The following is a 22,346-nucleotide window of genomic DNA, read 5'->3' on the forward strand; positions in this document are numbered from 1 at the left end:
GCGCATGACGGAACCGTTCCATCATGGCCCCGCCCGCGCACGGAACCTTCAGCGTGGCGTGGAAATCCGCGCCGCGCTGAAGGGGTTAATAAAATGTTCTCGATGCTTGTATATCACTCCTAAATGTTTAAATACAGACTTTCCAAATGTCCTTTCCTTCATCCTGGATTACTCAAGTCTAATTTAAAAACAAATTTGAAATGAAATACTTGGGTGAAACATGGTGTCCCTTTAAAAAAGAAAACTGTATGGGTTTAAAACAGGACCCTTCTTTAACCAAGGACAATGATATAAAATGAATTTGTGAGGAGCGTTGGTGTTGGCAAGAATACCATTTGCATTGAGTAGCAGCCTTGCAACGTATGACCTTTCCCCATACTAATTGTGACAGGTCTTCATTTGAGCTAAACGACGTCACTCTAAGTTTTGATATGGTGACCTGTGGCAATACACCGAACAAAGAATTGGTTCAAATAAATGGATCTGAAATTACTTCTCACTGTGTGCTTTTATTTCGCCAAAGCATGTACATGACCTCAAAGAGAGATAGTATACTGTTCAGGATAACATTAAAAGTAAGGAAAGTGAATTTTAAAAAAAGTCAACAAAAGAAGCAGTGTGTTGCCAGATTCAGAGTATTTTGTCCTCTTTTGCAATTGCAGATCCTTACGACAAGAGCCCTTCTCGTAGTTTGGTTGTTGAGAGGAAGCCAGCTTGCACTAAGATTTCATAACATTCTGAAAAGATAACAAAAGACTATATTAGTACACTTTCTACAATTGAGTTACTTTAGATTTTCTTTTAGATTAGCTGCCTTAATAAAACACTGGATTCCCCTCCACCATAAAGGGCGCCTTATGAGAGGTTTTAACACTGCTTTGCTGATGCTTCTGGTTCACATTTGAACTTAGGCCATTGATCAGATGGAAGGTGAAGAAAGAAAATATCCCTTTCTCAACTGTAAGAGTGAAGGGGAAAATTAGATTCAGAACAGTCCCAGAGTTTCAATATTATTGTAAAAAACGGCTTTTTATCCTCAAGAGACGGCGAATTTTAGGTTTTAATCTCCGCCACACATTGACCACAGTTTGACAGCATTGTGCCTTTAATCACTGCTCCTCTAACATTCAGGATAAATTACAGATGTACAAAGGTAAAGAGTGGTTTCCCAGTTACCAGAGTCTGTAAGCCACTAGATGTAGCCTGTGCAAACAGGGAGTAAACTACCTTGGGTTCAACTTATGCTGCCTTCAAGAAGGATATTGGCGGAAGGTCCACTGAACTACGCTTGCAGCAAGCCCGTCTGGAAAAGAAAGTCCCAAATTCCCTTGCGGCCAGTACATGAATGCAGACAAGCAAGTGTTTGGACCATGGATGCAGATGAAAGTATGAAGTAAGGCTGGAAGCACTGTGTGCTTTCAGTGCTGTCATGAAGATTTCTAGTTTAAGGCCTGGATTGCTTGCTTATTTGAAGAGAACTGACTGAAGGAGTAAAAAGGCAATACAAAACAGCATAAAAGGAACACTGCAGCAATAACGTGAGCCGCTATGGGACCACTTAGGCCTTAAGGTTTTATAAGTCAAAACACATTTTTAATGTTAGTTACTGTTTTTACACAAACAATTTGCAGCTTTAACCTGAATGTTCGTTACCAGAAGGGTAATTAGATGATTTGGAATATCTTACCAAATAAATCTGCAATTTCCGGTTGATCCCTGCCCAATGCTCATCTCAGCACACAATTTCATAATGAATAGGGTTCAACAGAACCTCTACCAGCTGCTGCATATCATCCTGCAGATAACAAAGCATTAATATATATGCCATCATATATACATGATTTTAAAAGTAAACGTTTTTGTTTCTGGCCGGCTAATTGACATTCATAAGCACCATGTGTAACAGTGATCAAAAAATTATGCATTAGTGCCAGAAATACGCATTGGTCATGTCAAAAATGTACTCCAGAACCAATTTCTTTTTGCAAAGAACATACAATGTTTGTCAAAGCACACAGCGCTGCCTGCAAATGATAAATAGCCTACTGATTTCCACACGTACTTCAGCTGGCCTACAATTCAGTAGGTGTTTTTATTATTATTATTTTTGTTTTAAGGCACAGCTTTTGGTGAACAGAAACTTATTTCTGAGATATGCACGTGAGGAGTTCAAAGTGCAGGAGAATTAGGAGTTTTAGGTTATGTGGTCAAAGTTGCTTCTACTCACTTGGTTTTAAAAGATGAGTTTCACTTACCTTTTGAGAAATCATTCTCATCTTGAAATTTTCTTACATTTGTTTGTATTAGTTTGAGCTCCTCATTCAGACCCGTAGCAGGGTAATCTGACGAATAGCTGTAATTTCCTAGAATAATTGACAAGCAGTTATACATGATTAACTTATGAAAAAAGTATTTTGTAAATAGGCACATAACATTGGGAATTCAACTTCTTAAGCATAAACAGAGAATGTGTGGTTGAGTTTCACTAATTCTCAAATGAAATGATTGCCCACTGTGTTGCATGTTAGGAAATAAATTAAACCCACCCACACACAACAGATGAGATAACGCACTTGAGCAAATCAAATAGGAAAGAAAACCCTATGTTTCGCTCAACTGCACCAACACCTTATATGGCATATTGACTGGTGAATATCATATTTATTACAAGGTCACCACTGTGAAATCCAAAGCACCTGCCACCATGAAACGACACACACTCATCTAACCTTACACAGGACAGAACATCTCACATCCAACTCAGCACAGGTACGCCATACAGTCATATATCACTTTGCTCCCAGAAGCACTTTCTGAAAAGACATACCATGCACAAACATGCAGCAGAGCACATTAGAACATCAAGAGAGGCATGCATGTAGTGGTACTTGTATTGCACGAGCCACCTAGAGGAGCAATACAGCTATGTACAGCAGCAAGAGACCCTACATAGCGTTAAAGATCCTTTACGAGTCAATTAACATGCTGGTTCTTAGTATGTGATACTGCAAAGAGCATGTCATCATCCTGAGAAATGAGCAAATCGATCAATAAAAGTGTTCTGGCAAAGACTTCTAGCACCAAAATCCCACACCCACTGCTTCCAAGACAAGACAGCACCTTCCTATCATTTCCCACACTCCCTTTGTGTTGTCGACTTACCTGCTCGGGTCCTGTTGACCCGGAGTCGGGAATTCGTGGTACCATGATTGGACGTCTCTGACATGTTACGGCTCCGACACGCGGGTCTTCCTCTTACATGTTGTTGATCTCTTCTTCAGGGTTTCTGTCCGCATCCATGTTCCCTCGCCGGAGGTACCAGCTTGTGTAGCTCTGTTTCTTCACGCCGGAATTTCTTCAGCCTCTCGTCCTGTACAGAATACAATGAGAGAAGAAAGATATATTTAACCAAAGAATCCTGATCTATCAGGTATATGGTAGGATGATGATGTTATATATGGTTAGAAGGACATAGTTACTTATCTGATCCACGGAGAGTGGAAAAATGGTTATTCTTTTGCTTCCCTTATTTAACACGGGCTGGATATAAAGATAAAATAGATGTAAGTTAGTTTCTGATTTCTGACGCTATATCCCTATCTGACTCAGCACCTTTTTGTGTAGATTTTTCATATTGCATCCTATCTAGGAAAATATGTTTTTTGCCTAGTATTAATTAGGATGTATATTTTTGGGGTCTAATTGAGTGCTACAGTGGCATTTGTTGAGGTTAGTCCCCCTCATTGTTTTTTGCAATTATACATAGAACTTCTTTTACCATAAGGTGAATAGCTAAGCTCACAAAAAAGGGTAACTGCCATTCTGCAGAACCAGGCAAACAAAGATGTGGGCTCTCAGTCACGCTGCATAACCAGGCTAAGAAAAAGCAGGGCCCTGGTCGAAGGTGCATAACATAGGCTCAAATACCATATATCAGTGGTTAGCTGCATAGAACACATTTAATTCATGCTACTTACACTAGATGTGGAGCACTGGTCTGTGCCAGACAAAAGAGCTCACATTTATACGGGGTCACTGGTCCGTGCTTCATACTCTGGCTTCACCCACAGAACTAGCCTATGTTACACAGTAGCGTTTAGGGGGACAAAAGAAAATAAATAGTGCCACGTTTTTTGGTTTGCGTTCAGTGAAGCAGCCCTGATACCAGGAGTGGGGCCTAGTAGAGTTACAGAAGGACAGCATCACAATACAAAGGTTTACTTTTTGCTTTCATACACTTTTTCCAATATAAAAATAATACCAGAGGTAGCCAACATATCATGCGTGCTCACATATGGCCAAGAATGACCCTCTTTATGACTGGGCCAAAGTTTTCCAATGGTTGGGCATCATGCAATGGTTGCCTAGTTGCCAAGGAAAACCATTATGTGAGGATCAGCATATCACCAGTGTTGGCAATGGGAGCAACACTACTCCCTCAGGCACTCAGAGCCTTAAATGTTTTTCTAGATTACCTTTTACTGCTGTCACGATGCCAAATGGTGCTCCAGGCTGCCTTGCTTTTCCCCTCACGTAGACAGCAGCAGTTCCCCGATTAGTACTCCTGGGAGAAGTAGACGCGAGTCCTTTGGGTAGACTGCAGGAGACAACTGGGAGAGAGACGCCTACAAAAGAAACTCCACACAAGGTTATATCAAAAATGGCCTTTGTATTATCATAAAACACATTAGAAACATAATCACACATTTACACTGTGCCAACTGGCACTAGGCAATATTCACAGGAGATTATATACAGGACCAGGCCAATAGGGCCACGGTCAGAACCATCAGAACACGTAAGTAAACTCAAATATAAAAACACAACCAGTAACTACTGGTACCATAATGACCTAAGCATTATTGAACAAATTGTGTGATCCTGAGCAAATACCTTTTCAATTTTTTCAACATAATCTGTTTGGTCATTGTGATCAAATTCTAAATGTTGTAATAAACATTGCACATTAAAAATAAAGTTAAATATACAAGAGCTATGCTATATTTTACTACTAAACAGGCAGCCACAAGTGCAGTTACCTTGAAGACAACAGGGTAATGATTTGAATGGTGCAGCAGGTGCAGTGGCACCGGTCCCAAAAGTTGTCATAACTCCTCTAAACACCCAATATTGCTATTTTGACTACTAAACAAGCAGTCAAAATTGAAATTACCTTGCAGTTATCAGGGACTTTATTTTAAAAGAGCAGCAGGTGCAATGGCACCAGGGCCAAAACGTGTAGGGACCCCACCAAACCCAGATCACTGCTAAATGTTACTACTAAACAAGGCAGTTACAAATACATTTATCAAGCACGCAATAGGGTCATCATTTGAATGGTGCAGCAGGTGCAGTAGCACCAGAACCAATAGCTCTAGGGACCATGCTAAACACCTAATATTGCAATATTTTACTACAAAACAGGCAGTCACAAGTGCACTCGCCTAGCAGACAACAAGGTCATGACTTAATATTGCAATATTTTACTACTATAAAGGCAGGTACATTGCAGATAAAAGGGGCTTGATTTGAATGGTGCAGCAGGTGCAGTGACACTGGGGCCAAAAGCTCTAAGGACCCCGATAAAAACGCAGAATACTGCTACATATTACTACTAAACAGACAGCCCTGTTTTCCCTCCGCCCACCCTCCCACTTACTGACAGTAAAAGAAGAAATGACACCCCCCCTCCTGGAGCCTTAAATAGCCCTGGGACCGCCACCCCAAGGCTCCCCGTTGATCCCCATGGTTGCCTTGGGTGGGACTAGGGCACCCAGTCTAGAAGCCAGGCCCCGGGCAATGGTTTCCCGGAGGCAAAAATCAGCCCCTTGAGGGGGGCTGCGTGTCCCACCTCCTATGTAAAAATAAATACAAAAATAAAGGTCAGGGCCTGGGGGAATGTGGTCCCGGGGCGGGGACCATGTGACCCCCTTCCCTCCTTAAAATGCTGGGTGAGGGCTGGGCAGCTGAATCTTGATGAGCAAACGGTTCTGGGTGATACCAGTACTGCACAAAAATGTAAAAGGTATCTCCATAGTATAAAGCAAATAATGTTTTAAAAGGCGAGTTATTTCAGCCTCGCAGCATAAAAGAAAGCTGCGCGGCTGCTATGTTAAACATAAAGCGCGGTGCTGAGTATTGTATAAAACTTAAATTCAATGTCAGCAGTAAGCTTTTTAAAAAAGGTTTTCACACCAAAAGTTAAAGCGTGTCGCTGCAGCGAGCGCTTTTAGTAAATATAAAGGCGGCGTGCATTTGTAAATATAAAAGCGTACAAACAAAAAAAGTAAGCACGACTGCTATACTTGAAGCAGACTGCGCAGCTAAAATAAAAGCGGACGGCGTGATGTGATGTGGTGTAGGGGCAAATCATTAAACAAAATAGTGCTCACAGCCAAGATAAAGCAGACCGTGTAGCGAGACAAGTAAAAGGTCCAATTGTTATGGACGGTAACAAATGCAGACAAGGCTAAATCAAGAAGGGACTAACAAGCCTAATAACGACTCGGAAGGCAGCATTTATGAAGGACATTGACACAAGCCAATTAAAAATATGTGCGGAGAGTGGGCAGGACCTTAAAGCCATCCTCCAATACTGCATGCCTCGCAGCAGCGCATGCGCTGCATAGGCTCGACCTAAACACAGATAAAAGGGAGAGGAAGAAAGGAAGAGATATCGGAGTGGTAAAGACGGATAGGGTACAGAAAGGAACGAGAAGAGTGAAGAGAACTGGTAATAGCAGAAACTGGAGTGCGAGAAAGGAGGCTGATAATTAAAAGTGGTAAAGGCATGTAAGGGAAAAAGGAGATCTGGAAAAGGAAGCGTGAAAAAGGTTAGAAAAGAAAGTGGGCAAGAAATAAAGAAAGGTGAAAAGTAGGTAGGGCATATTATCAAGGTCCGGCGTTAAAATTATCGCCGCTTTATCAGCAGAAAACTGCCGCTAAAGCGGCGATAATGGGCTTCATAATATGCCGTCGAGAATTCCCATAGAAGCCCATGTTCTGGTGTCAACATGGGCTTCTACTGGAATGCTCTGCGGCATATTATCAAGCCCATTATCGCCGCTTTAGCGCCAGTTTTCTGTCGCTAAAGCGGTGATAATTTTAACGCCGGACCTTGATAATATGCCCCTTTGTGAGGGGAGAGTTGAGAAAGACTGGATAATATAAAAGGAGCTTGGTGAAATTTGAAGGAAGAAAAGAACATAGTGCAGGTGACAGGAAAAGGATGTATGCCTCCGCTCTATAATATATATGTCTAGAAATAAAATATATGAAGTTTAGGGAGGACAGGCCTGTATCATTGCTGGGCTTCACCATATGCATAGCTCTGCTGCCCAGACACACAATAGTGATTCATTCAACGTGACAGGGTTTTCTGCCATGAATAAGTTTTACTTTATTAGTTAATTGGCTCAGTGAAAACCTATGAAAAAGTCACCAGGAAAGGAAAATAGGCAGAGAGAATTATATTTATTATTATTATTCTCTCTGCCTATTTTTCCTTTCCTGGTGACGTTTTCCCCCCGAAACAATTAACCAATAAGGTCAAATACAATAAAATGACAGATGAATGGCTGTGGAATGGGGAGGTTACTTCTAGATTAATGCTCTTGACATGGTTTGCAAAGTTTTTATGTTGGGAACCATTGCCTGCTAAAATCCCAGAAAGCCCCTTTGAAAAGAATTCTCTGAAGACATCTGCTTCTTGTCATGAAAGCTCGGAGGCCTACTCGGTGATACTGCACGCATGGGGCAGGCAGAAAATGAAAAAAATTAGTCAAATGAATAAAATGTAGCCATGAACAGCTAGGTTTTCACTAGGCAACTAAAACAGCTCATCATATCATCGCAACTTTCCTACATAATGCCCAGCTATTAAGTGTTATGCCCAGAATCACAGGATGGGGATCCCACGCTAGGACTGGAACCCGGGCACCCAGTTTCAAAGTGTGCAGGTGTAACTGTGAGGCCATACCGAAGACTGGGTATGGCGAAAAAAAATCCCAACTTCAATCGCCACCACACATGATTTTTATTAATAGAGCATGTAATTGATCTGAGCCTGAAGCACCGATGTTGCAAAGGGAACTCACACATACTGCCTCAATAGGAAGTTACCTGCAGCGTCCCAAATGTCTACAAATTATGGGATCCAATACCCATCTCCAAGAAAAGCCCCAACATTTGGTAAAGTTAAGTGAGAAGCGGAATCCTACCTCCAGCTCACTCACATACCAGACATGACAACCCTCCCGATTCAGGCGGGAGACTACCGATTTTAAGGCTAGTCTCCAGCCCCCCCCCCCCCCGATTCTGCAAGCAAAAACCCGAGTCCTCGGGGTTTCAGCAGACATGGCGTGGTATTGTGTAACGTGCTAATTCTTCCAGCAATAGTCAGAGTAGCGATGCAGGGGCTCTAGAAGGGGTGAAAAACCAACAAAGCCCCATTAACAAGCGAATTATCTTTTAAAGATATGTGAAGTACTCGAGGGTGACTGTGTGTGTGCCTGGGCTGCCACACGGGGGGAGGGGGGTTGGTATATGCACTGCCAGCAACCTGCCAGGCCAGTGAGTGCAGAACACTTGCATAACCCTCTCTCTGCCTGCCATTGCGCCCCATGCTTCTGAAAGGTAAGAAAAAAACGTACATTTGCGTTTCAAATGTCCGATCCTGCAGCAGCTCACTTCCAAAGCCCATACATGATAGTAACCCGATCCAAGGCCCCATTCTCCCGATTTTTTGTAAAGAATCTCCCACTTTGCTCTTCTGAAATGTTGGCATGTATGCATAAAGCACTGCATTACAGCGCCGCATCTTAAAAAAAGGCGGGTTCCCGCCTTTCAAACAAAAGCGCGGCAGAGTACTCCAAAGTGGCGGGAAATCACACCCACCTCACTTCCACATCTTCTCGCCTGCACCCTCAGCCCCACGAAAAAAATACCTAAGAAATGGAGCACTTTGCTTCTTTCCCGGTGCAGCCCGATCCGTGTGCACATAACCCGGTCTCCTCACTCGGTCGGACACAGAGTAGTACTGTACAACTCAGCTTCCGCTTCCGTTCCAACCAGGGACGGGTGCGGCATGGTAGGCCTGGATCCTACCAAAACGAGCCCAAAGGTAGCCTGTAGTGCTGCTCCGAGGCAGGAGGGGCTGGGAAAACGTGATGCAAGCAATTAAGGAATGAAAAGACAGCGGCCGACTTTGAAGCTGGGTACAGTGTAAGTCTCCGCGGGAGGCTCAGAATCCTGTGATTCTGTGCAAATCGCTCAAGACCAATTGTTTTTATTTGCAACTAACCTGCATTCAGGTATGACCACAATGTAGCTGCAAGTAGTGCAGAAATAGTGAATTATTCCCTTTGTTTTGCAAAGCTGAATTTGAATTAAAAAATATTCTATGCGGAGTATTGTATTTATTCGTTGTTTTCGCCGTTTCTTAGTATACATTTTAAGTGACTTAAGTATATCCTCTGTGCTAATGCAGCCAAGTATTCTTTTAGCGCGTAACAATCACAGGTTTCATGGCATGTTCATTGAATTTTAAGCATAAACAAAACGAAAAAACATTTTTGCATTCCTTCTTTATCAAAGAAAGGCCAAGGTTAATGTAAAACAGTCAGCGACTCAGACTCTACTGACTTCTGGAAAGCCGGAGCGATTAATGGGTCCTCCGTGACACAAAGCAGCATCTGTTGCCTCAGACAGGGATGCCAAGTGGGGCATAGCTAAACATTAGTACTAGCGCGAGCAGTGACATTTGATGTGTGATGTTTTGAAAGGTCGCAAGTCACCAAGCTCCTATGTATAGCTACATACTTAGTGTGATTAAATAATTGAAAACAAGAACATAACTGACTGTGCTATACACTAACTTCATACTTATGTGTTTGGGGCCCAGTTGTTGAATTTTAGTAGTGTTTTCTAATTATTAGGTGTTTTTGTAAAGAACTCACCCATTGTTCTCGGGGGTGGGATTGTTGAACCTCTATTTTGTTGCTACCCTCTTCTGGTTTGTTACCCATGATATCGCAACATACATGGTGTGCATTTTATACAATGTTGTGAGCATAAATGTACCACTTAATTAAGCAATAGTGCTCTGATATGTATATTACATTGATTTGCACACTTCCTTGATTTCTTTTTCATGGATAATGTGTATGTTATGTTAAGCGCTGTAACACTCTGCATTGGGATGAGTTGCGCTATATTGAAAATGCAATCGGTCTCGCATTTGTTTGTGTTAGAGTTATTGGCATAGCACCCAGGCCTTCTAGCATTGAAGTCTCCGCTAATGCATGCACTGTAGGTTTAATTGCAGAGTTGAAAATGCAGTAATATGTAAATGGTGTTCATTATGCAGTAAAAAGGAGATTCTGAATTTTTTTTATTTACGTTTGAGTGCCTGTCATGTATTTCAGTATTTTATCTTGTAAATTGCACGTCGTCACGTTTTTCTCCTTGTAATGTGCACCGTACCATATGCGCGAATCCGGCCGAGAAAATAAATAACAAAATGAAGCACGGGCTCTTCCTTGTATTGAAGCCCCTTCTTCAAGACTTCCAAATCCATTTCCCTCTAAAGCTGCCTAAACACGCAACACAGCTCGCATGTGCTGCGCAGTTTGCCAGCAGTGCTTGTTTTGAAGCAGGCTCGCGCCTGAGCATGAGCGCGGAGCACCGCCTGGCTGGCTGAAGTTGCGTTTCGTAGCTCTGAAGAGAGAAGTTATACAGCCCTGCAGATGGAAGCCGGGAGCAATAGCTGAAGGAACTGGCCACGATTGGTCCAAGCTGCGCATTGTCACCAATTGCTGTGTGAATAGCAATACCATTAAAATCTCATCATTCACAACCCCACCCCGGACCACTAAAAATAAACCTGCACCCCAAAACCTAAACCTTAAACATACCCCTGCACCCCAAAACCCACACATACCCTTAACCCTAAAATTAGCCATGACCACTAAAAATAAACTTGCACCCCAAAACCTACAACGACCCTGAACCCTAAAAATACCCCTGCACCCCAAAACCTAAACCCACCCTGAACCCCAAAAATACCCTGGGCACCCCAAAACCCAAACATGTCCTTAACCCTAAAACTACCCCTGACAACTAAAAATAAACCTGCACCCCAAAACCTAAACCCACCCTGAACCCTAAAAATCCCCCAGCACCTCTAAACCCAAACACACCCTGAACCCTAAAAATTCCCCTACACCCCAAAACCCTAATCCACCATGCCACTTAAAAATACCCCTGCACCTAAAACCTAAACCCACCCTGAACCCTAAAAATACCCCAGTATCCCAAAACCCGAACATGCCCTTAACCCTAAAAATACCCAGACACCCCAAAACCTAAACCCACCCTGAACCCTATAAATACCCCAGCACCCCAAACGCCTTAACCCTAAAATTACCCCTGAACCCCAAAACATATAACCCTACACTCCAAAACCCAAACCCTATACATACCTTATACTTACATATAAATCACATATGCTTCTACCATTCATGCATTTACAACAAATTTCGTTGTAAAAGCATGTGTGGTAAATGCATATGCATTGTAATGCCATGCGTTGTAATGGCATTGCCGAGTAATGGTAGTTGCATTGTGATGGTAGGCGGGGTGATGGTAGTAGTGGTAAAAGATTAGTTGTAATGGGTGTTTACCTCTTGCACTAGAAGTATAATCATTCTCAAAACATAAGGAGCAATTTCATCATGTTAAGAAGAAATGATGCTTGTGGAGATTTGGATGTTTATTTTCAAATCATCAAGCACAATTGGATCTTGTGAAGTAATCACATACTCATTCTTAAATCCTCCTAAAGTCATCAGGAATAGTCACACCTTGTGAAGTCATTGCATACTCATTCTTAAATCTTCCCGAAGTCATCAGGAATAGTCACACCTTGTGAAGTCATCGCATACTCATTCTTAAATCCTCCTGAAGTCATCAGGAATAGTCACACCTTGTGAAGTCATCGCATACTCATTCTTAAATCCTCCTGAAGTCATCAGGAATAGTCACACCTTGTGAAGTCATCAGATGCTCATTTTCAAGTCATCCACAAGTCATCGAGCTCAAGTTTCTAAACTCTGCTGATGACTTCAAGAGCTTGATGATGTCTGATGATGTGAAAATGACTTCTAGAGTAGTTGGATGATCATCCAATGACTCTGGGATTGCTTCTAAAGTAATCCTGTTTGACCTGGGCTGGCATCATGATACTAGATCAGTCAATTTGGTGCCGGATCGGATTGTAAAAGAGAGCTCCTTTATAACTCAATCTTTGCTAATTTTGCATCTGAAATGCACACAAACTTAAGGAATTACCCACAGAACATTGCGTCCCCTCCTTGAAGGCCAAAATGGCTTGCGGCTCATGTGTGTGCTGCTCCGTCCGTCATTAGAGCTGGGCGGGTACAGTCAAGGTGGCAAATGCCTTCCTTGGTTTCCTATTATGTATTCTTTTATTACCTGTGAGTCTCCTGTTTTCATATTAAATGCGTCTTGTTGCTTTCCTATCCACTATGTTCCATTATGTGTGTCATCCTGTTTACCTATTACCTATTTTATTACAAGTGTCTTCCTTTTTTTTTCTCTTACTTATGATCCTATTACAAGTGTGTCTTCCTGTTTTCCTATTTGCTTATTGTCCGCCCTTTATGCTGTTTTTCGATGTAATAATTGCAGAACAGCCTTCACATCAAGAACCCAGGTAGAGAACAATTACAAATCAACATGCAGGCAGCAGACAAAGAGGGCGGCCTCGGGGGGGGCAGGGGGGGCGTCCTTCCACCGTTAGGGCTCACAAAGAAGCCTTTGACTCGCCGCATCTCCCCTCCATGGAGTGCCCTCGCTCGGTGCTTTGAGTGGCTGCATCCTTCCGACGCCGAAGGCCGCGCCGGGCCTCGCCTGGGAGGGAGGGACGCGCCGTGCTAACCGTGTCCTGCCCCTCTCCTTTCAGCTCTCCAAGGCCGAGCAGTTCAACTCCTTTCTGCGCGTCCTGAAAGACCGGGTGGAGGAGCGGACGCTGAGCGACTTCTGGGACATCATTGTGCAAGGTAACAACGAACAGCTTCTGGCATGTATTAGAAGAGGGTCAGACTAGTCATTGTGGCGTGCGGTGGGAGCGCGCTGACTGCCTGTGGTCTTCTAGGCACTAGCTGCGATGGCACCTTGTGAGGTCTGCTGGTGCGTGTAGCTTCCCTTCCTTCAGACTCCTGTGGGGATTGTAATACCAGTGCTTTTTGGGGAAAATGCATGTCGATGCGGGCTTTACAAACTGATGCAAGGTGGCATTTAAACTGGCATGGCAATACAACGCACGCTGCAGGGCAATGTGTATACAAGGGGGGAAATGTGTGCTTTATATATGTGCCCGCCACTGCAGTATCTGAAGCCAGAGGGGTCGTTTTATGTATGAGACCTCACTTGTAAGGCTACTAACCTGAGTGTAACAAGTAACCGCACCTGTCCAGGCACGCTCAGCTCTGACCTCCGACCCACCCCTGATCCGCCCCCTCCCCTTATTAACATCAATACTGGTGTGTGTTTGACATTTTGATTGGCAGTTCAACCGTGCAGGAACGGTGCTGGGCATTGTAACCCATCACCGCATTTGAAACTGATGTTCTTTGCTGTATTAGGGTTGTCTGTTGCTTTTGTCCATTGGCCACAGTGTATCAAGCAGGAACTACTGCCCCAGAGACACGGAGCCGTTTGCCTGCTGTGCACTCAAGTGGTTTCTCTTGGGTGCAGTTTTATCACAGGCATGATTTGCAGCTCTTGAGAACATGCTGGTGGTTACTGTGGCTCTGAAAGGGTGAAATATTGCCTTATTTTCCTAATCAGAAGTGCCTGTAAAATGTATTGCATATTTTGACCCCTGTTTGGCGGTCTCGTTTCATGCAATGAAGGACTAATCTACTTTCCTCACTAGGGCGGCTTTTCCTGCTTCGGCCCTGGGTTTTGGTCCATCCAAGGCAGGACCTTTCCGAATCCCCAAAAAGTGGTACCCAGTTAAAGGGCTTATGAGGGACACATTTAATACCCCCTCGACACGCATGCTTCTGGCACCTTCAGTACTGATACCTTCTGCTCAGGACGTCCGTCACAGTTGCCCAGTTCCAGTGGATCCGCATGCCATAGGGATCTCAGTGCCACCTGGCCTTCTCAACCTTTATGGAACCCTATTGGTCCTAATGCCAAGGGTGACTTACCCAACGAAAAGAAGCTCCAAGGTGAAGTATTTCCTTGGTGTTCTCTGATATTTTGGTCTATATGTTTTTTTAAGGAAGTCATGAACATGAAACTACTTTCGGAAACGCTGCAACAGCAGGTCTTTCCAGGGTGGCAGCCTGATCGGAGGACAGATGCTCAAGTCCGGGAGCTCTGGATACCAAACTCTCTGTGCCCAATCGCGAGCCAGTAGCATCACTAGAGCCGATTGTTCCTGATCTTCATGAACTCTGGGCCGGAGTGGAATCGTGGAAAGGCATACCGGAGTCCAGAGTTATACAAGAGGTGTAACACTTCTCAGACAGAGAGAGAGAGCAAGAGAGAGAAAGAGACTTCAAACTCGCAGAAGTGCCAACATTTAGTGTTCTCTATGGTGCCGAACAGATCTTGCCAAGGTTCTCCCCATTCACAGAAGAGGCCTCTTGCCACTCTTGATCCACTAGGCATCGACAGCTGAGCTGGTCTGACCTGGAATTCAAAGATCCTTCCTGGTAGTTCACCATCAGGAAAATTCCTTGGTAGTCCAGCCATTTCTAGAGGCGCAAGACCTCCTGGCACAGGGTCTGTGACAAAAACACTACAATTTAGATAGGGTCTGAGGTAATTTTAAAGACCTAGCATGGATAATCTACCCCAAAAACTCACAATTATATAAAAAATATATCCATGGGTCTACATATATCGTTTCAGCAATAAGAGTCTTAGATTTCTTATTGCTGAAACGATATATGTAGACCCGTGGATATATTTGTTATATAACAGGGTCTGTGACCCCATCCTTCCCTCTTTGTTGCAGTACCACATAGCAGTGGTGTTATCTTTGAGCACCTGAACCAGCCTCCCCTTGATGGATGGACGGAAGGCTTCCAGCGCCAAGCATTTAGTCTTCGGCTCCTGGTGGTTGATAAGGACCTGGGACTCTGCTGAAGACTAGAGTCCTCTGATCACCGCCTCTCCCAGGTGGCCGTCCCAACCCAAAAGAGATGCAACGACCGAAAATGGCCCCTCTTTCTGATGCGAAATGGAGAGATGGTTCTCAGTCAGCCACTGGGGGGAGGGGGATAGTGAAAGATACAACAGAGAAGAAAGAAAAAGTAGGACATTGATCCTGTGAATAATCTGTAGAACCCGACTGTCCGGCTGTGCTCCTGTAAATGCACGCTAAAGTGATTTCTCAGTTGAGGCAGAAGACTGAACAGCTCTTTGACCTTGGCCACAGGGGCACTAGGCAAAACGGCCTGACAGCAAAACTGCTGGTTTCCCTGTGGAGGCTGGACTGGGGCCACGTGGCCAAAGCTTCAAAGGAGTGGTGGAACTGTTGCCGGTGGTGGCAAATGGCAATGGTGATGCCTATAGCCCACCCAATGGAAGCATGGGTGTCCAAGCCTCACTGAATCGTGAACTTGGCCGCATCCCAGCCATTGTGCATCGCCTTAGTGAGAACAAGCCAAAGGTCTTCAGGTGCACCAGGAAGGACTTGTGCCACCAAATCCCAGAGGGGCGTGCAAGTAAGGACCCAACAGGCAACTGGCTTTCACGGTACTGAATGCCAGACTGGTAGATGAAAACACACATTTGCCAAATGTTTCTACCTGTTTAGATTCCCAATAAGGGAGAGGGGTATGGAAGGTGTTATGATTTCGGTGACTTGTGTAAACTTGTGCCACCAGACTGTCAGGCGAAGGGTGCTGTGAAAGATAAGCAGGGGCGCCTGAAACAGGGCAATGCCGCCTAGCTATTTTTCGATTGACTGAGGTGACAGGAGCAAGGTTTGGCCTTCGCCCCCAATAAGGTATCCGCATCAGATGGAAGAGTGTGGCTCTGAAAATCTTTTCCTTGGTTCGAGGATTTCGTCAAGGCATTGGTCTTAACCTTCATGGTGGGGAGTTGGAGGTGAAGGACTTCAGCCGCTCTACGCATCACCATGGCATAGGAAGAAGATTCCTCTGTGGCAGGTCAAGGGAGTGAGAAGAGAGCGGTTTCAGGGGAGGTATCAAGATCACTAGCTTCCTATAGGTCCTCATACCAATGATTATTCTGGTAGGGTTGAGTGAACTCATCGCCTAATCATAGTCCTTGTCCGAGCCTGTCCCAAAAAGCGAATGTGACGTGTATTGTTTCCTTTTTGGGGTAGGTGTGGCAAAGCAAGCGGAGGGGAAGATCTGCCTTGGGTGGAATCAGGTGTAACTTCAATTGAGGTCAGGCCAACGTCGACTGTGCGTCTGAGAAAACAATCAGGACCTTCTCCAGTGTTCATGTAGTTTACATCGGTGTTAAAGAGCCAGAGACTGGTGTTGGTCATGGTGCCAGATACAGGGTCGGAATTTGAGCCGTAGGCAAGTTGGGCTCAGAGGGTCCAACTGGTGCCAGGGGGCATTCCTGCCGTTGTTATCTCAGATGAAAGGCCTATCGACTCCCCGGGGCCCAAAGGCGTGCCAGAGGGATTCAGCAAGGAGCCAGAGCATGACCTTGCAGAACTGTTCGATCTGTTGTGGTGCGGCTGACAGCCCGGAAACTCTGGTTGTGTTGGAATTAATTGCAGGATTTCCAGCAATGTCGACTGATTTCGGGAGTGAGATCAAGAATTGTGGCACTGCCCCCGTACCTGCTCAGGTGAATGCGGGTGACGCGAAGAAGCGGAATCCTGTTTCAATTTGTTGTGTTTCTACTTAGACTTACCTGATGCTTTTAACCTCGACAGAGATCGACCTCTTGAGCAGCTTCAACTCTGGGAGCGAGAAAGGGACTAAACAGGTATAACTGGTCGGGATCTGTCGCTGACATTTGTTTGCAACAGTCTATACATGGCTTGAAACCTGTTGTTTTGGGGGGTGACATCGCTTGCTCACTGGAAAAAGTTTTAAGAAATATATGAAAGACAAGCAGGGAGCTTCAAATCTGTGAATCTAACCGAAAAATAGGATATCGACCCCAATAGTCCTTTCCAGTGTGGAACGGTGCCAGTACGGAGCTGCAGAGCACACCTGAGGGTGCGTCGAGGTACTACTGAAGTTTCCTGATCCAGTCTGACAACTGGGGAATATTCAAAAGGTGAGGAATCTGTGACTAGACATCTCTATCAGAAACATTCTTCTCCACTGCCCACAGTCCTTGGGCCTATTTTATGTTTGAGATCCTCCAAGAGGTCTAGTGTGCCACTGTGGTAGGATGCCATGAAAACAGCTAACATCCTGTTCCCCCACATTGGTCTGCAAGAAAATAAGCGCTAAAGGCAATTGTTGCCCACCTTCGTCTACAAGTGGTGCATGTCTACCCTGTCCTGACTAGTGGTTGTCAGGGTACCTTCCCCACTGGTGCCGTTAGACTCATTTTACCACTTCTTTCAGAGCTACATTTCTTCTCCATGGATTTCTTTCAGTGGAGGTGTGTTTTGCCTGAGTGAGGATCTTATTTGTATCTTTTAGACTTCTGCTGTAGCCTAAGGTCCGCTTAAAAGGGCAATAGCCACGGTGGGGTCTGTTTAAATGAGCATTTACCTTCCTCAAAGTGCAGCCCCTTATACTGTGATAACAACATGGCATGAAGTCAGGATCTGATCTGGTACAACTGTGGCACATGAACTTTTACCAGTGCCTAAAACTGTCTCGTGACAAATGCAGATGTGTTTTGATCTTTCTAGGCCACTGTGAGATTTAAACTCTTGCTGTTACGTTTATCTAATGATTTGTGTTTTTAGATGGCATTTCCTTGATTACTAAAATGGAAGCAGAAGGAAGCACCGTCTCTAGCGAGGAAGCCAAGCAGGTACGATACTGTGTACTTTCTTTGGGTATTACCCGCTAGTCTTTTTCATTGCAGGATGGTGCCAGTTGCCATGCTCTCATGGGTGATACTTCAACACTGTATACCACAACCACTGGTGTTCACAAAATACCAGCCACAATTGTTTCTGTACAATATGACCAAAAACACTCTTTTTAAAACATCGTAGTAAAATAGTTAAAGAAGCTTTTAGTTTATTGTTTTTGCTACATCAGTTGTAATTGTTTCTTGTCGCAGACGTCTAATCCAACAATTGCATTTCGAATTGGCTTGGGCGAGATTTGTTGGTTAGCTTCACTTTCAGAATTTTGTTGATGGTAAAATGGGAGCTCAATTAAATAGGTAAGTGAACCCTTCCCAGGGTTCTTTGCTCATGATCCCTCTTATTTTTGGGTACGGTTAAAGGCCGGTCTGAATGAGTCTGCGGTGCAAAATGATTTGATCCATTACAGTCAGGCTTTAGATATGCCTGCCTCCTGTGCGAAAGCGTATGATCGAAAGTTGAATAGTCATGAAGTATAAGAGCAGTTTTGAAATCCTTGTCCTAGGATAAAAGGAGTTCTTCCCTGATGTTGACCAAGACGGCGTCTGGACACAATGCAGGGCAGAATCCATACTAGTGGGTATGCAGGAGCTGGTTTTGTTCCATGTGCTCTTGAAGTTGTCTTATTGACTCCCTTTCCATGATTTCACAGAAAAGGGTAGTTGGAAATAGAGCAGCAATCGGCTCTGGATCTGCTGATGTGTCTTTCAGAAGGGGAGTAGTAGCGGCATGTTACACAGGGCCTGGCACGATACCTAAGAGAAGGGCGGTACTGATGAAGTTGGTTGTGTCTGCTGCAAGAATGGGGGAATCGTGTTTTAAGGCAGAGGCCCACAGTAGATTTGGACACTTTTGTTTTAAGGACCAGGTCAAGGACTTCATCAGTTTCCAAAGGTTTGAAAGGGCTCAAGGCGCATTGCGTGGGATAAGCAGAGGTAAGATGATAGAGAAGCATTTCCATGTTGTTGATGAGTTTGTAAATTTGAGGAATGTCTGGACTTGAAAAGCTTGAGGAGTTGCTGTTAAGATTTAATTAAAAAAAAGGGCCAAATTGAAAAGTATTACAATCGCGTGAGTGCCAGACTACTCAAAGAGAGATACTTTGATTATCCTACCTGGGAGGCTCCTGGTTAGTAACTTGATTGACAGTGCTGTTTAGGCACCCAAGATGCACTTGGATCCACAAATGGCTTATTTTATGAGTCTTAAATTACCATTTCATATTCACAAAATACAAATGTACATTTGCAAAGTGGTTTATTCACACATTAATTTGCAACAGTATAGTATAATAGGATATGCAAGCAAACCTGCTCCCAGGTCTGGGCAGCGTGTCGGGGGCAGGTTATATTCCCACAGTGCATTCAGAGATTTACTCTTGCCAAAAGCAGGAAAAACTCTATCCAGGGTGAGAGCGGGGATAGAAAAGCTCCAACATTTACTTTTTTGTTTAGAATTTGTTTCTTTGAAATTCTGTATTTATAAGTCGAGCGGCGGCTCCTTTGCTAAAGCGGTGGAGTGTCGACCCACTGCTGTCTGAGCAGGGTAAAAGTAAAATGATAACACAACGTTAATAACGTTACATTATTATCATTTTATTTTTAGTGTGGAGCCAGGTTAGGATGAGGCGGGGCTGGTCTGGGCTATGTGACGGAGCAGGAAGGTGGAATTGTGGTGGGCACCACAAGTGCGCATGGCGGTTTGGCCAGCCGTCTTGGGCCAGCCAAACCGTCATGCGCCCTCAGCATTTATCCACCTGACTGTATTGCACAGCCTGGGTGGAGAATAGTCCCAGGCACTGTCTGAACGACCAAATAGGTCGCTCAGATCAAGCACGACGCTGCTGTTACTCTAGTAATTGGCTTAAGGGAGTCTTGGAGCCTGTGTGCTGCTGAAAGCCACGAACAGGGAGGAAGGAGGAGTGTCGGCCGCTGTACTCGGGTAAGAGCGCTTTTATTTTTTTCCAACCCCCTCCCCACCACAACTTTTCCCTAGCAGCTGCCACTGTATAAGATGCTGGTTAGTTGTAAATGTTTGCACTCTTGCTTGGTTCACTGCTTCAGGTATGATTCATCTGACCTGTGGTTGGAGTGAGGTGGGTGGTTGTCATGTGCACGAAAGGTTAATGGAGAGGGGCTTCTGCTTTCAGTTTTTGTTTTTCTTTGCCTTTGCCAAGGAAGCAGAAAGCGAGAGAAATGATTTTTTCCTGTGGCGTGAACTCTTTGTGGGTGTAGACTAGAACTTGAGTCACAAAGGGGAGTGCTGTGATCGCAACCCCCTTGTATAATTACTGGCAGCCAAGTTTTGTCTTTGTGTTGCTCTGCTGTGATTCTGGTGACTTTTCTACAAAGATCTGCAAAAAGCTGGTAAACCTATTTATTTTTCTTGGATTGTAAGAAGTCTTTGGCACTGAAAACGTAGAAAACCTAACCGTGGCATGATGCAGACCCCCTCCCCCACTCCCCCCCGCAGTATGTGATGAGGGGACCCTAAGTCTCCCATATATACATTGGTCGTGGGCTGAATGGGGGACCTCCTGACATGTTAGTGGCCCCTAGGATGGTTTCTCTGCCCCCGCACCACAGGGGATGTAGCGGTCTGCATTACACCCCTAAACCGCAACATAAGGATGCTCTGGATGTTTCCTACTAATATTGAAACAGAGAACTAATCTAAGTCATACCGCAATATCGTACAGTGCTTTGCAGATACTGCTGCTCCAACTCTTCCCCATGGCTCTGCAAGAGATGGCAGGTCAGCCAATATAATGCTTTTTTTCCAATACATTAATTTTATACAATTTTCATAGTTCATTATGCCCTCTTAAGGGCAATAATAAAATCTCAGATCACCAACATTGAATTTACCAACCTCAGGAAGGAGAAAGGCTGAGTTAACCTAGCTGTGATTTGGGATATTGACCGCATACTTTAGCAGCAAGAATCCACTCAGAGAGCCATCTAGTGGAGGAAGAGAGGGTGCCAGCACATAGAGCACATTGGACATAGCTGAACACTGCAGTGTTCGGACTGAGCCTGGAGCCTGCTGAGGGTCATACCCAGCAGACCTTGGTGCGAGGGGGTGATGAGTTTGTCCTGGGAGCAGTTCAGGGAATTTATTTAATGATACAGTGCTACACTTTAGCTCCTATCCAAAGGGAGAAGGCAATTCCTCTGGGTTTGAGCAGCTGGTTGTGGGCCGAGGCATTGGCCTTAGAACATGCCCTGCACCAATACTGGTGTCCTCTGAGTCTGATGGGTGTGGTCTTTGGGTGGGCTCAGGCTACACATGCTATGGCCAACCAATGTGTCAAAGGAAACTACGACAGTAGGGTCTGGGCACAGAATGTTGTCTCAGCTGTTGACTGCGCCCAGCCATTGTGCCCCTGAGAGCTGTTGTGCATAGTATTTGGCCACACTCTTTCACTTAAGTGCTGCTTTCAGAACTGAGGATATCTTGTGTTCGAGGCATATGAGCTGCAGATTATACACTGTGCATAGATCGCCATCTGGTGTTGGGCCCGGATGTTTGCAGTTTGTTTTTCCTCTTGGAAAGTCTTTGGAAGTCACGAGGTCGGTGACTCCTCCTTTGGTTCGTATTGCGCATGGGCTTCGGCTCCATCCTCCGATTGTTTTTTTCCGCCATCGGGCTCGGATGTAATACTTCGCGCTCCGGTTCTGAACTTTTCCAGTTCAGCGATCGACGCAAAATCCTCGCTCATCGAGATCCTTCAGACAATAAATCATCTTAATCACCTTCTCTTCTGCACTTCTTCGATTCCGGTCGTCGACGGCGGTCTTCGGGCCTATTCCGGCTCCGGTCTCGGCTGATGGAAAGAACTCCCTTCAAGAAGTGCCCTCGATGTGGGTCCAAATTTCCCCACACCGATCTTCATGAGGTGTGCAACCTCTGCCTCTCCCCTGAACACGAGGCCCGAGACTGTCCCGCCTGCAAGTCTTTTCGATCTAAAAAGACTATTCGAGATCGAAGGGCCAGACTCAACATGGCACACTCCTCGACCTCCGCTCCAGTCGACATCTTCGGGGACGACATCGAAGCTCCGGGACAGCAGAACATCGAAGAAGAGGACGACGACCTCGTCAGTGCTTCCGAGGCCGAAAACTCAGATGTGGAGGACATCACCCCGGCGCAGAGGGTCGTGAGTACAATACCCCCTCCCACACCCACGCCGATACCCAAAAAGGCTTCGGTCACACCTTCGCCTTCGGGCCTAGGCAAGACCAAGGATACTGCTTCTCACACC

At 44.9% G+C, this 22,346-nt stretch overlaps 1 protein-coding gene and 1 long non-coding RNA gene across 3 annotated transcripts in view; one reads left to right on the forward strand and one right to left on the reverse strand.

Moving 5' to 3' along the window:
• Window positions 1-22,346, forward strand: part of XRCC5 (X-ray repair cross complementing 5) — a 519,003-nt gene that overhangs the window by 463,071 nt on the left and 33,586 nt on the right. For both annotated transcript variants that reach the window (XM_085649958.1, XM_085649959.1), the window contains exons 18-19: window positions 12,983-13,079; window positions 17,954-18,021. In XM_085649958.1, the coding sequence (XP_085506084.1) occupies window positions 12,983-13,079; window positions 17,954-18,021 (165 nt within the window). The remainder of the gene's footprint in view (window positions 1-12,982; window positions 13,080-17,953; window positions 18,022-22,346) is intronic.
• On the reverse strand, window positions 614-3,299 carry LOC146859276 (uncharacterized). The gene is made up of 4 exons (XR_014980078.1): window positions 3,163-3,299; window positions 2,256-2,363; window positions 1,688-1,795; window positions 614-737 (listed from the first exon to the last, which is right to left on the reverse strand). It is a non-coding gene; the product is annotated as an uncharacterized LOC146859276 (long non-coding RNA).

Source organism: Triturus cristatus, chromosome 3_2 (assembly GCF_964204655.1).
Source record: "Triturus cristatus chromosome 3_2, aTriCri1.1, whole genome shotgun sequence".
NCBI classification, from domain to species: domain Eukaryota; kingdom Metazoa; phylum Chordata; class Amphibia; order Caudata; family Salamandridae; genus Triturus; species Triturus cristatus.